This window comes from Idiotropiscis lumnitzeri, chromosome 10, assembly GCF_059441095.1.
Source record: "Idiotropiscis lumnitzeri isolate Australia: NSW breed Sydney's pygmy pipehorse chromosome 10, RoL_Ilum_1.0, whole genome shotgun sequence".
In the NCBI taxonomy this organism is placed as follows: Eukaryota; Metazoa; Chordata; class Actinopteri; order Syngnathiformes; family Syngnathidae; genus Idiotropiscis; species Idiotropiscis lumnitzeri.
Genome location: NC_142400.1, coordinates 12508879 through 12520913, shown reverse-complemented (window position 1 = coordinate 12520913; position 12035 = coordinate 12508879). Strand labels below are relative to the sequence as shown.

Here is a 12035-nt window from a genome sequence, read left to right as displayed (position 1 = left end):
TCCACGCGCTTTTCAAATGCACAACCACCAGGTGGCGTTAACAACACATCAGAAGTGTGTGCGAATGTTGCGTGCAGTTCCCACTTGCAGAAGGGGTGTGGTTTCTGCATACAACATATATCATTCAAGCAAGAGTTTAAAAGACAACCTCCTCTCCCCGCAGGAGTCTTTCTGTGTGAAAAGTGTCACAATGGACAGTGCCTTTGATAAGCTGGACGCTGCTGGTTTCTTGGAAATCTGGCAGCACTTTGATGCAGATGGTAAGAAAAATGAGTCACATTTTTTTTTCTCATCTCCAAACAGCTGTTAAAGGAGATGTATTCTGTGTCTTGTGAGGAAATCATCGGGAAAGTAATTTTTGTTATATTTGAATTTTGAAGAGAGCAGGTCATAGAGTACAGTCACAGATGGAAAAAGGCTGGATAAAAGTAGTGAAAAATAGTGACTTCTTTTAGATCTTTTCAATTTAAAATAATCTGTTAAATAAATCTTTTTTTTTTCCAGACAATGGCTACATTGAGGGAAAGGAGCTGGATGAGTTTTTCCGACACATGATGAAGAGACTGGGGCCAAAGGTGAGTCCACTTGACATTCTGAACTCATCCGGTTCACCTGTGATGACAGCAGTTCATTTAAGTACGCACAACATTTATCATGTCATCACTCGTCGCATTTGCTGATGAAGGCTCATGATACATGATGCATGACTCAGCTATGAATTGCAAATGCTCTGCAATTTCCGCACATGGTCGTGTCATGTTTAGGTAGCTGATGTCACTTTACATTCGCATTTGGTAAATTAGCCTCCAATCATAAAGAATGTCTCTGTAAAGTGCGAGCGTGTTTGACGTGCTCACAAATGGGATTGTATTAAACATACAGGCCGCATGTCAATTAGTCGTCCTTGTTTGCTTTGCAGTGTAAAAGCCACAAGGATAAGTGCATTGCTTTGTTATTTATGTGGCCTCGGATAAACGCACCAACCTCGTCTTACGATACTATATTTGAGTCAGTACCATATTCGCACACTGGACAATTCAGTCGTTGTACCTGAGCTTGAGATTCTTAACCAATCGGCAGTGAGAACTCATCATGAGTGCAGCAGAAAATTTTCCAATTTTGCTTACTCCCTCTGACATTAATATTAACATCTTTATTCTATTTCTTTGCTAATGATGTATATTGGTAGGCAGAATTATTAAATGCTCTGCCATTAGAATTAGAATCAGAATCAGAATCAGAAATCCCTTTATTGTCATTGTACTCAAGTGTGCAACGAGATTAGGTGGCAAAAGGTACACTAAGCAATGATCAATAAACCAAAATTGTGAGTACATCGAGACATTATTTATTTCAGTATTCATACTTTTTGTTTTTGTTTGTTTGTTTTGGTGTGCGGTGAGATTTTTTTCTACCTTGGCTTAATAAGGCTTTAGAAACACAATTCTAAGCACATTATCAGAGTGACTTTGCAAAAATAATTACGTTAGGATGTTCAATATTGTAATCTTTCATACATTATTGTACATGTATACATATTCTTGTGATATGATATTTTGAAAAGTGACGCTCATTTTTATCAACAAAATTGAAATGTGCAAGTTTGCAATGCCCCCATCTCCCAGAAAAGTCCAGTTTCAGTCTGTGAGATGGAAAAGGTTTGCCTAGCAACAACAAATGGTTCCCGACTTAAGTATGATGATGATGAAGACAAACACTGGCTTTTCACTAATGGATCTGAAGCCAGCATGCTCATCTGCAGCCTGCGCGTTCTCCACTTGAAAAGTCATGTTCCCAATCATATGTTTCCATAGTTACTTGCTTCTTTGGATGTTGGTATCTTGTTTCAACTGTGGTTATGAATTCTTTGATATATGACGTTTTGTATAAAAAAAAAAAAGACTGTGGCCTTTCTTGTTGTCTCCATTCGGTGCAAAATGTGTCTCTTGCTTATGTGAGTCAGCCACCAATGTCACTGCTCTTTATTTCTCCCAATATGTGAAACGGAAACATTGTGAAGAAAAGTGCATCCTTGAGACTGCAGAACCAAAAAATAAATAAATAAAAAGTCCCGGTACATGGTTGTTTACCTTTTAGTGTTACAATTGCCAGTCACCTTCCCTAGTAATACGGACATACCATTCATCAGTGACAATCAAAATATTTGGGAAAAAATTTTAACTTTAGTTGCATATAATGCTTTGAACTTTTAATTTTATGATTAGACATTGGCCTTTTATTTTTTCATTTTTAAATATCTTGTTATTATTTTCTTATGAACAGTACATGGTTCTGTAATCTTTGATGTGTGCTTAGTTTGAAGTTGTGATACTTGTATATGAGAGTGAAACCCTCGGGGACATACACAGACATTTTGAAGCGTGGGGGCTCAAGTGAGAAAAAGAGATTCTTGTAACTTATGTATAGAAACATCCAGAGGACTTACCTGTTTATTACGGTACCTTTACACTCACATAATGGTTGGAAGTAGCTGCACAAAGACATTTTTTTCTTGAGTATGCACTGGGTTTATCACAAGAATGAGCACGAATAAAAGAAACTGTGACACCTTGGGCCCTATTACATTCCCAGCACAAGTCAAGCTGGTCTAACTGTGCACATGGGTGGAGTTGTTTTTTTTCTTCTTCATCTTTTGGCCTTTTCATAGATGCGGGCAGTTAGAAAATAGAGTTTGCGCCGTTGTGGGAGTGATCACCGCCGACTTGCTCTTAAGCCAATGGAAGCGTCTTAAACAACATCAGCCAGCACCTCCTACGTGCATGTTAGCAAGACATACACTAGCTATCTTTGGTCTTGTCATTTGTGAACTAGAAAACTTCATTCATCAGCACTTGCCTCCAAGAGTAAAACAGCAGAAAGAAAAACATCAAGGGCACTTTTTCCTCAAGAAGAAAAAGAGGCAGGGGCTCAAGCCCCCTTTGACATCTATATGCATGTGCGTGCCCGGCCTTCATCTTTACAGCTTAGTGACACACCTATACCTTTTAAATTAATCTGAATTGTTACAACAGTTAAGAATTAAATAATACGCCCTGTGTGGTCTACAATATATGTGATTTGTTTTGATACGATATCGACACAAACATCATATATCGCGATTATAGCTGACTAAGTCTGATCACTTAACTCATTCGCTCCCATTGACGGATAAACACGTCAAAGATTTTTATTTATTTTTTTTTTTTTACTCGGCTGGTAGTGAATGAGTTAAAACACTGCACAACAAATAAAAACATTTGATCACATCTTCATCACATAAACTCCACTTAAACAATAAAGTATCACATACTATGTGGAAAATAGTAATTTCATAAGGGTTGTCTTGTTAAAATGAATCGCTTTTGTCAAGATCACGTCCTTATTCATCGTTAATTGACTCTGTGTTGATTTCTACGCAATTACTGTTGGTATGATATCGCATCACGGGTTATTCTGTGAATCTCATCGATGTAGTGTAATGAAAACACATTTGCAAGATAGAAAGTTGAGCCTCACTGCTATGGATGTTCAAATGACTGCTCATTATGTCCCTGCAGGAGAATGTGACTGAGGAGCGGGTCCAGAGGCTGAAGCAGAGATTCATGTCGGCCTACGACGTCTCCGCTGATGGCAAACTACAGATCCAGGAGGTACGGCGTCATCAGCAGCATGTCTCTTTAGTGTCATGTGTCATTTTTGTGTCGTCTGTGGCACTGAGCTTGGTGGAGGTCATTCATGCTGCAAATATGGATATCTTCTCGAGTTCAACTCTTACTTCTGCGCACATGAACAGAAAAGCACGCACTCAACTGGTTTTTTTTTGTCGTTACCAATTGAAAGCCTCACAATTAAAAGTATTTATGGCGCACTTTTGTCTGTCACTAATTCACTGCCACTCTCCTCTTCCGCTGCTGCATTTAAAGATCTGTCTTTTATTTAATTCATGTTTCCATGACAAAGACACAGCCTTAATGCTGTTAAGTCTGCTCTGGAGGCTTTCCACCGCTAATCTCACTGACTGACTGACACCGAGGCCCTGTCAAGTACTGTTCAAATATCGACTCAATTCTCAAAGGAGGCATTTTTCATTTAATCTAACTTGTCTGACGACTGAGATTTAATGTCACGGATGGAAGATGACAATGTTCCCAGGCTCCACCAATTCAATTAGTTTACGATGTAGAACCAGTTGAGAACGGGTTCTTTCTTTGCTGCATTTGAAGCATACACGCCCTGAAATTTTCCATTTTTTCTTGAGTTTGTTGTGAACACTGAGGGACAGCAAGGACCTTCCCTGCTTGTCTGAAGACTATCAGAGGCAATGACCTCCATTTACATTTGAATATTTGTTCCATTGAATTGGATGAATGTATTCCCTTCAGTCTATTCTTGTCATTTTGTAGTGTTTGTCTGCACTCGCTTTTATTAGATGTACTGTATGTAGATATTGGATTTTTTTTTTTTTTTTTTGGGCCAATCAGATTTCAGCTTCTATATGTCATCATGTCAATATCCTGTCGAATCTAGAACGATATTGACATGGAAAAAATGTTTTTTCACTCAGAAATGACATTTTATAAGGAAATTTCTTCATTAAATTTTACTTTCCGGTCATAGTATGAGTTTATTTAAAATAATTACGACTAGCAATTATTTATTAAATATTTTAATTAATTTTAGTCTCATTAGTACTTTTTAGTATTAATTAGAAATTGATAAACTTTTTCCCCGATTTTTTTTTAAAGTAAATGTCACTATACTTTTTTAGTGTAGAATATATTGATAATCCAAATTCACCAGCACAATAACGTCAACATTTTTGTTTGCTTTCATTGATTGGTCTGAGTAAACTTGACACAGACAAATAAAAAAATGGTCAAGTGACAGCTCGTAATACAAAAAAAAAATAAAATGTAAGTCAAAGCACTCATAAGTCAAGGCACAATTGTACATCTAATTATCAGCATTTCGGATGAGTGTGATTTGTTAATTTGCTCATGTCATGTTACTAGATAAATGTTGATGTTATGCTATTAAGATGTGGATGAAGTTGAGCAAGTCCCCCGTGTCAAAATAGTTCTTATTCTCTGGTCCAAGTATTATTCTGCAGAATTAGAAAGGAAGTGAGCCGATCACTCAGGGAGCTGCTGCTTCCTCTCTGATAGGCCATGTGTTAAAGAGTGTGCATTTGGCACTCATGATGGTGCATTGCGTTTATTTCCGCATCAACCACTAGCTGCAATGTGGGCCACTATTTCAGTGAGATTGATGCCAGCGGGCTAGGTTTAATCTACTATGGACCTCCAGTAATATTATTAAAGGACAGACGGAAGGAATGAGAGAGAGGTGAGTTGGTCCAAACACTCATTGCTATTCCCTCGGTCGTGTCTGCACTCCGATAAATTCAATAATTATCTACGGAGGAGGGTAGGAGTAGTAGACTTTATTTTTCCATCATCTCATGTTTACTTCGTTGGAACATTCTATTCCCCGGATAAAAGTCATTCCGAATGGAACATTTACATTGTAAGGAAATCGTCTATCCCTCAATTGTGGGTTTTGTTTTACAGTTGGCTAACATGATCTTACCTGAGACGGAGAACTTCCTGTTGATCTTCCACAGAGAAGCTCCTTTGGACAATAGTGTCGACTTCATGCAGGTGAAGCCAATCGCTATTACGCTAATAAATTGTTGGGTATAGGGTTTAAGTGCATGTTTAATCAGGGGGTGACAGAAGCCCTCTATCAAGCATGGTCAACCAAAGTGGCGTTCATATTAAGGTGCACCCCTCGCTATGAGGCAAGGTAACCGCAGCTTCTGAAAGCAAAAGAAATCTATCATCACAATTGAAACTTGAAAGTGAAATTAAATATACTCTACACCGTAGCTGGTCCGCCAAACTTTTTCTTCATATTCGGGATCGCATTGTTTATTTCATTCCATAGGTACAAGTTATACTGGCAATCGTTTTTGTGCGATCAACAAGAGCTTCTTATTTTATTTTCATTAACATTGCATAAAATAACACTCAAGGATACTGTCACTTTTATGATTATTTTCAGTTGTAGTTTGTCATCATGGTTAACCTTTTTTCCACTCTTCTCATCCTCCCTATAAATCCTTTCCCATGAATGCCATCGCTCACATGCCGGCCGCTGCAGATCTGGAGGAAATACGACGTGGACTGCAGTGGCTACATTTCAGCTCAGGAGCTGAAGGTAACAAACAAAAGCTCTAAAGAAAAGCAGAATGAAAAAAAAATCTTTCTTTGTGAAGGGGAATGTAAAAGGCTCAGCCCCCAATTCCTGTCCTTCCACTTTCACATCAACATGTTTGGCATGTTTAACCACTTGCAAGGCGCTTTAATGGTTGGCAAGCAAAGATGATCGCTCGGGAATTGGGAATGACTTAAAAAGTTCATTTAAGATATTTGCAATCTTTTTTCTTCCTTTTGGTGGCCCTGTGTGTAAAAACATCTTGATTACATTTGGTGTGTGTGGGTGTGTGTGTGTGGGTGTGTGTGTGTGTTTTTAGGCTTTCCTGAAAGACCTGTTCCAACAGCATAATCGGAAAGTGTCACCTGGCAAGCTGGAAGAATACACGGACACAATGGTATGATTCACACCTCGCATCAAACACATTTATTTGAGGTCAGCCTTAACGGACAGAGAAGCTGCTTATTACAACATCACATAAAAACACTTTTATATTATTTTTGTGCGGCAGATGAAAATCTTTGACAAGAACAAGGATGGTCGTTTGGATCTGAACGACTTGGCCAGGTATATAATAAAAAAATAAATAAATGTGTGACTCATACGGTATGTGTGTAAGTGTTCACTGCCATAGTAAGCCGCATAAATGGGCATTTTACCGTATTTTGCTGCTCTGTCCTCCTTCCGCCATCACCTCGTCCTTATTCATAAAAGACTCGTCCTGCGTTCCCATCCGTCTTGCGTCCTTTTAAACTGCTTAACCAGTCCGTCTCCCCCGGCCCCAAAAAATAAAAAATATAGCGTCCGTGCATGATGAAAGGCTAACATCAGGGGTTTCATAATTCATAAACATTATTTAAATGTCATCAGCTGACTAATAACCTATTCACACCCACTTACCGGAATTTCCTAAAAGCCACATTAGCTAAATTCAGCCATAAAAACTGACTTTTACATACATTAGTCGCTTTGATCAAATAGCCGCAGGTCTAAACAACACAGAACACAGCTGAAGTTACACAGCGTACTGGAACCTTTCTCAGACTCTTGTTGCGAATTCGGACTGGGGTCGCACTTTAGAGATGGCTGTATTTATTGCAATTCATCCCTTTGTTGAGATTAAACGCAATTTAAGATGCTTGATTTGGGTCTCAATTGCTTCTTCACACAACCGCAGGTATCGCGTCTATTTTTCCCTACTCTCTCTCTCTCCTCTCTCTCTCTCTGTCACTCTTGCACACTCTCAGTTGAACTCTCAGTTAAAGGGCCTGTAAAAACAACAGGATTTTTGCTCCAAGTGCAAACATTTAAATTCTAAGGACGATTAAAGGGACGGACGAAATGCCACTTTCAGTCTTTCTTAGTGCGTTTTTTTTTTTTTTTTTTTTTTTAAATAAAAAAAAATTGTCGTCTGTCCATCTGTGATGTTCCATCCCTGGGACGAAATGCCTATCTCTGGCTATTCTTTTAACAAAATGTTTGAACATAGATCATTAGATCGTTTTATTAATCTGCTTATACTGACATGTTATGACAATGCTTTCCTCAAACAGGATCTTGGCATTAGAAGAGAATTTTTTGCTCCAGTTCCACTTGGATGTAGGTGTCCTATTTTACATAATAATACAAACTACATGAATGTCATTAACGTCATGAAATTGTCTTTTTTACCATTTGAACCAGTCCAACAACTTGTCTTTGTGTATGTTCTCTAGGCCGGCAGTAAAGCAGAAAGGAAGAGAGATTTTGAGAAGATTTTTGACCATTATGACATTGTAAGTACGAATAGGTTTTTAATACATCCATCATAAAAAACCTCCGGTGCCTATGCTACACGACCACAAGAAGCATTTCCACATATCTTGTAATGTCGCTTTTTATTGATAGAGCACCCTCCATTTTACTTATTCATGTGTTGGTCAGTGATAGAACTTATTAGAGGTCTGAGTCTTGTAGTAAAAGGTCGTTAATGAAATAGAACACGCATTAGGTTGTCAGTGCACTCTTTGGCCTAACAAGGTAATTGCCTTATCGGCACTAATACGTTTCTTTTATTCCTGTGCACTAAGATGAGAATTTATATGAACATGTATGTGTAAATGAATAGCCAGTGTAAATGTTTTTAAAGAGTTTTCTGAGGTTAGAAATAGTAATAAGGCATCTCAAGAGCTAACCACAAAGTGTTATCACTGATTTCGTCTCTTACTTTACTCTTAAACTCTAAAGAACAGGCATCAAATTCCTCGCTCGGGGCCAGTTCGTGCCCTCCGCATCATTATATGGGAACCACCAAACCAAATTCTGTGCATTGACTTTGTTTCTAGCTAAAATACAACATTTGCAAATCATCTTCACTTTTAAAAATGTAAAAAATATTGCAAGCCGTTTTAGTTTCCAACCCCCCTTTCAAAGTAAATGTGATTTGAGCTTGTTTTTTTTTGTTGTTGTTTTTGTTTTGTTTTTTACTGGCCTTTGATTTCTACTGTATGTAATATGATGCGATCATTTATTTGGCCCCTCCTACTCTCATGTCTTGAAAAAGTCTGGCATGACATCCTCATATTACTCAAAATCTCAGTTCAGAGAACATCACTGGATTTCTTATGGGCATGTGTTGCGATTTTTTTTTTTTTTTTAAATAGCACGTCTTCTTAACTATTAATTGGATGACATCCCATATGTGTAATCCATTCCAGCACCCATGACCCCCCTTTCCCCCCCCCAAAAAAACACCAACACATTTTTTTTTTGTTTTTATAAAACAATGTCTGCGGTACTGTACTGTATAATAGCATATAGTAATACTGTAATATAGTAACGTTAAATACAATATAGTTTAACAGTTTTAAACACTAGGGGGCAGTATAAAACATACCTCAAATGAACATAGATTTGATGATGGAACTCAAAGTCTGAGCTGCAGTAAATACCACAATGTTAGTATATGAGTCATTGTTTGTTAAATTCTGTTGACACTGACAAGCGGTACACTCCCTGGACTCGTCAACCACATGGAACATTTAGACAAATTCGCACCCCAAACATTTCTATACAAGGATTGGTTCTATGCAGTAGTAGTAGTCGCAACGTGGCAATGTGATTGATTTTGCGTTTGTGAAACATGAGTTAAGCAGTAAAATCCACTCGTTTTTAGCCATCTCAGGGGGCGGCCATTTCGCCACTTGCTGTCAACTGAAAATGACATCACAGTTGCTCAGGCTTCACCTAATGACCAATCATGGCTCAGCTCCAAAAAAAAGCTTAGACATGATTGGTTGTTACCTGAGCCATGAGCAATTGTGATGTCATTTTCAGTCAACAGAAGTGACAAAATAGCCTCCCATTGAGATAGCTAAAAATCGGGAGGATTTTGCTACTTAACTCATTGTCCACTCATGCAATATTAATCATAATGCCATGTTTCAACTATTGAAGGCGCATTTCTACATTCTGATGGGGCTTATGTTGAAGCGCCAATCACAAACAATACAGTCATTTTAATAACGGACTGTGACTTATGTGAGTTATACAAACATTTGTGGTATTTCATACCAAGTGTGTTGCTTGGCAACCGGGTCAACTCACAATTTGCACCTCCTAAGTATTCAGTTTTGCACACAGTATTCAGATTAAATTGCTTTTTTTTTAATTGCTTTTTTTTATATATTAAAAAGTGAATCCAAAAATACAAGCTCCTTCAAAGTAGACAAAAGATAAGACACACAAATGTTACTCGCAATAATTTGAAGATCCATGACCCAAGTTCATTTCACATGGTATGATTTATAATGAAAAATGGATCTCTATGGAATTCACACGTCTCATGATAACTGCATGAGACGAAAATTACGGCCACCCTTAGACTTGACCAAATCACATCGCTTTGGTGGCTCCGCACATATCTCCAGATTACGCATGGTGGGTGTGTCAGAAGTCTAAACGGGAGATTTGCGGCACCTTCCAAGTGAGAGAATCGCGTGGAAGGAATTGACTTAATAGAAATGAAAGAGAGGCAGCTAGTTAGCAAGTCTGTGTCTGTCTCACAGTACGGAGGTGCAGGGTGGCATGTTCTCCTCTTGCCTGCGTGGGTTTTCTCCGGGTTCTCGGGTTTCCTCCCACATTCCGAAAAAAATATGTGGCAGGTTAATGGGACGCTCTAAATTGGCCTTAGGTGTGATTGTGAGAGTGGATGGTTGTTTGTCTTGGTGTGCCCTGCAATTGTCTGGCAACCAGTTCAACGTGTACCCCGTCTACAGCTTGTAGTTAACTGGAATAGGCTCCAGCACCCCCTGCGACCCTCGTGAGGAGAAGTGGCTTAGATAATGGATGGATGGATGAATGGAAACCGAATAATTTTCCCCCGATGAATAGTAAACACAGCCGAATAATGGTAATAATAATATCGAACTACCTTGTTGGAGTTGGCTACGATTTGGCCTTGGAATTACAAACACATATTACAAGACTGGATATTCAAGTTTTTCAATTAGATCTATTCAAATGATTAGAGAAACTTGAGAGTCAAAATGTTTGAGATGATGTAGTGATTATTTCAGAGGCAATGCATTTTTTTGTTTTTAATTCTTCTCCTCCCTATGTTAGAACAAGACTGGAGCACTGGAGGGTGCAGAGGTGGATGGCTTTGTCAAAGATATGATGGAACTGGTCAGGGTAAGATCTCAGGAGATCAGTACTGAACATTGGTTTCAAGTTATTAACGTGAATTTTAGTCATGCTATAAGTCAAAATCCTTGAGATTTTACAGAAATATCTTTTACAATTTTTTTCAGCACCATTACTGAATTCAACACTGCTATAAATGACATATTTTCCCTCCTCTTGTGTGGCCCTCAGCCCAACCTCACAGGTCCCGAGCTAGACAAGCTGCGAGCTGTTTTGTTGCGCCACTGTGATATCAACAAGGATGGAAAAATTCAGAAAAATGAGCTCTCGCTTTGCTTGGGAGTGAAACACATGCCTTAGGTGTACTGTTAGAGCATCGCGTTATCATGTTAGATTTTCAAAGCATGAATGTAATCTATGTGAAGCAGAGACTGATCATTTGGTTCATGTGTGATCTTGCTCAATCATTGAAGCACCTCTTTGACTTAACTATAATGAAAAAAAAACACATTGTGATATTGTTTAATTAAAAAAGTGCTGTATTGTGCATGTTTAAGTTCAAATTAAATGATGCAAAGTGAATGCTTGTGTTAAATTCAGAATTGGTGCTGTGGAATTCATTGTGGCTTCAAATGAACGAAAAGAATGAATTGTTGTAGCTCTCGTTACTCGGACTGAGAGCACATGATAACCGGCTTTTATTTGTTTTGTGTTCCCATAAGGGATCGCAAGTGTCTCCATAAGGCTCGTATACCCATAATCGCGACATCGGCACGCTGCAACCTGTTTAGTGCAGTGTGAAAAGCAGAGGTGGGCAAGTTGGTCCGTCAGTCCATCGCTGACGGATGTTCTATTTTACCGTTACATTATTAAGAACAACATGAAACGCATGGCCTCACAAGTAGCTAACAATTTCACTCATTGAAAAAAATATCCAAAACGAAAAAAATGTCATGAGCGGCTTTCAAGTGAACCCGAGAAAGTCCTGTCTTTCAAAATATGCTCATTTTTGTCTTTTTTGCCGACCATGTTGTCCTTCTGTAGCAACCTTTGTGAACCTTGCCTGGTATTGTGCGCGTGTGGCGGCCCTAAAGAGGATCGTGTGGATACATTGAATGACGAGACTTGCTCTCATTGACTTGAATGGACCTCTACGTTATCTCTGTCTGAGAACATTTGAACATTAAGCAGACCCT

General features: G+C 38.6%; 1 protein-coding gene across 1 annotated transcript; it reads left to right on the top strand.

Moving 5' to 3' along the window:
• Nucleotides 1–106: 106 nt before the first annotated feature.
• On the top strand, nt 107–11434 carry scgn (secretagogin, EF-hand calcium binding protein). The gene is made up of 11 exons (XM_088306963.1): nt 107–260; nt 505–575; nt 3558–3650; nt 5571–5660; nt 6163–6219; nt 6536–6613; nt 6728–6783; nt 7770–7815; nt 7932–7991; nt 10819–10887; nt 11071–11434. The coding sequence occupies exons 1-11, from the start codon at nt 191–193 to the stop codon at nt 11197–11199; spliced, it is 819 nt and encodes a 272-aa protein (XP_088163089.1). The 5' UTR covers nt 107–190; the 3' UTR covers nt 11200–11434.
• The last annotated feature ends 601 nt before the right edge of the window (nt 11435–12035 follow it).

Bases quoted from the DNA above. Each gene is read 5' to 3' on its own strand.
- scgn (XM_088306963.1), top strand. From the start codon at position 191: ATGGACAGTGCCTTTGATAAGCTGGACGCTGCTGGTTTCTTGGAAATC. The intron at 261-504 runs GTAAGAAAAATG...TTTTTTTTCCAG, and splicing joins GCAGCACTTTGATGCAGATG to ACAATGGCTACATTGAGGGA. The intron at 10,888-11,070 runs GTAAGATCTCAG...TGTGGCCCTCAG, and splicing joins ATATGATGGAACTGGTCAGG to CCCAACCTCACAGGTCCCGA.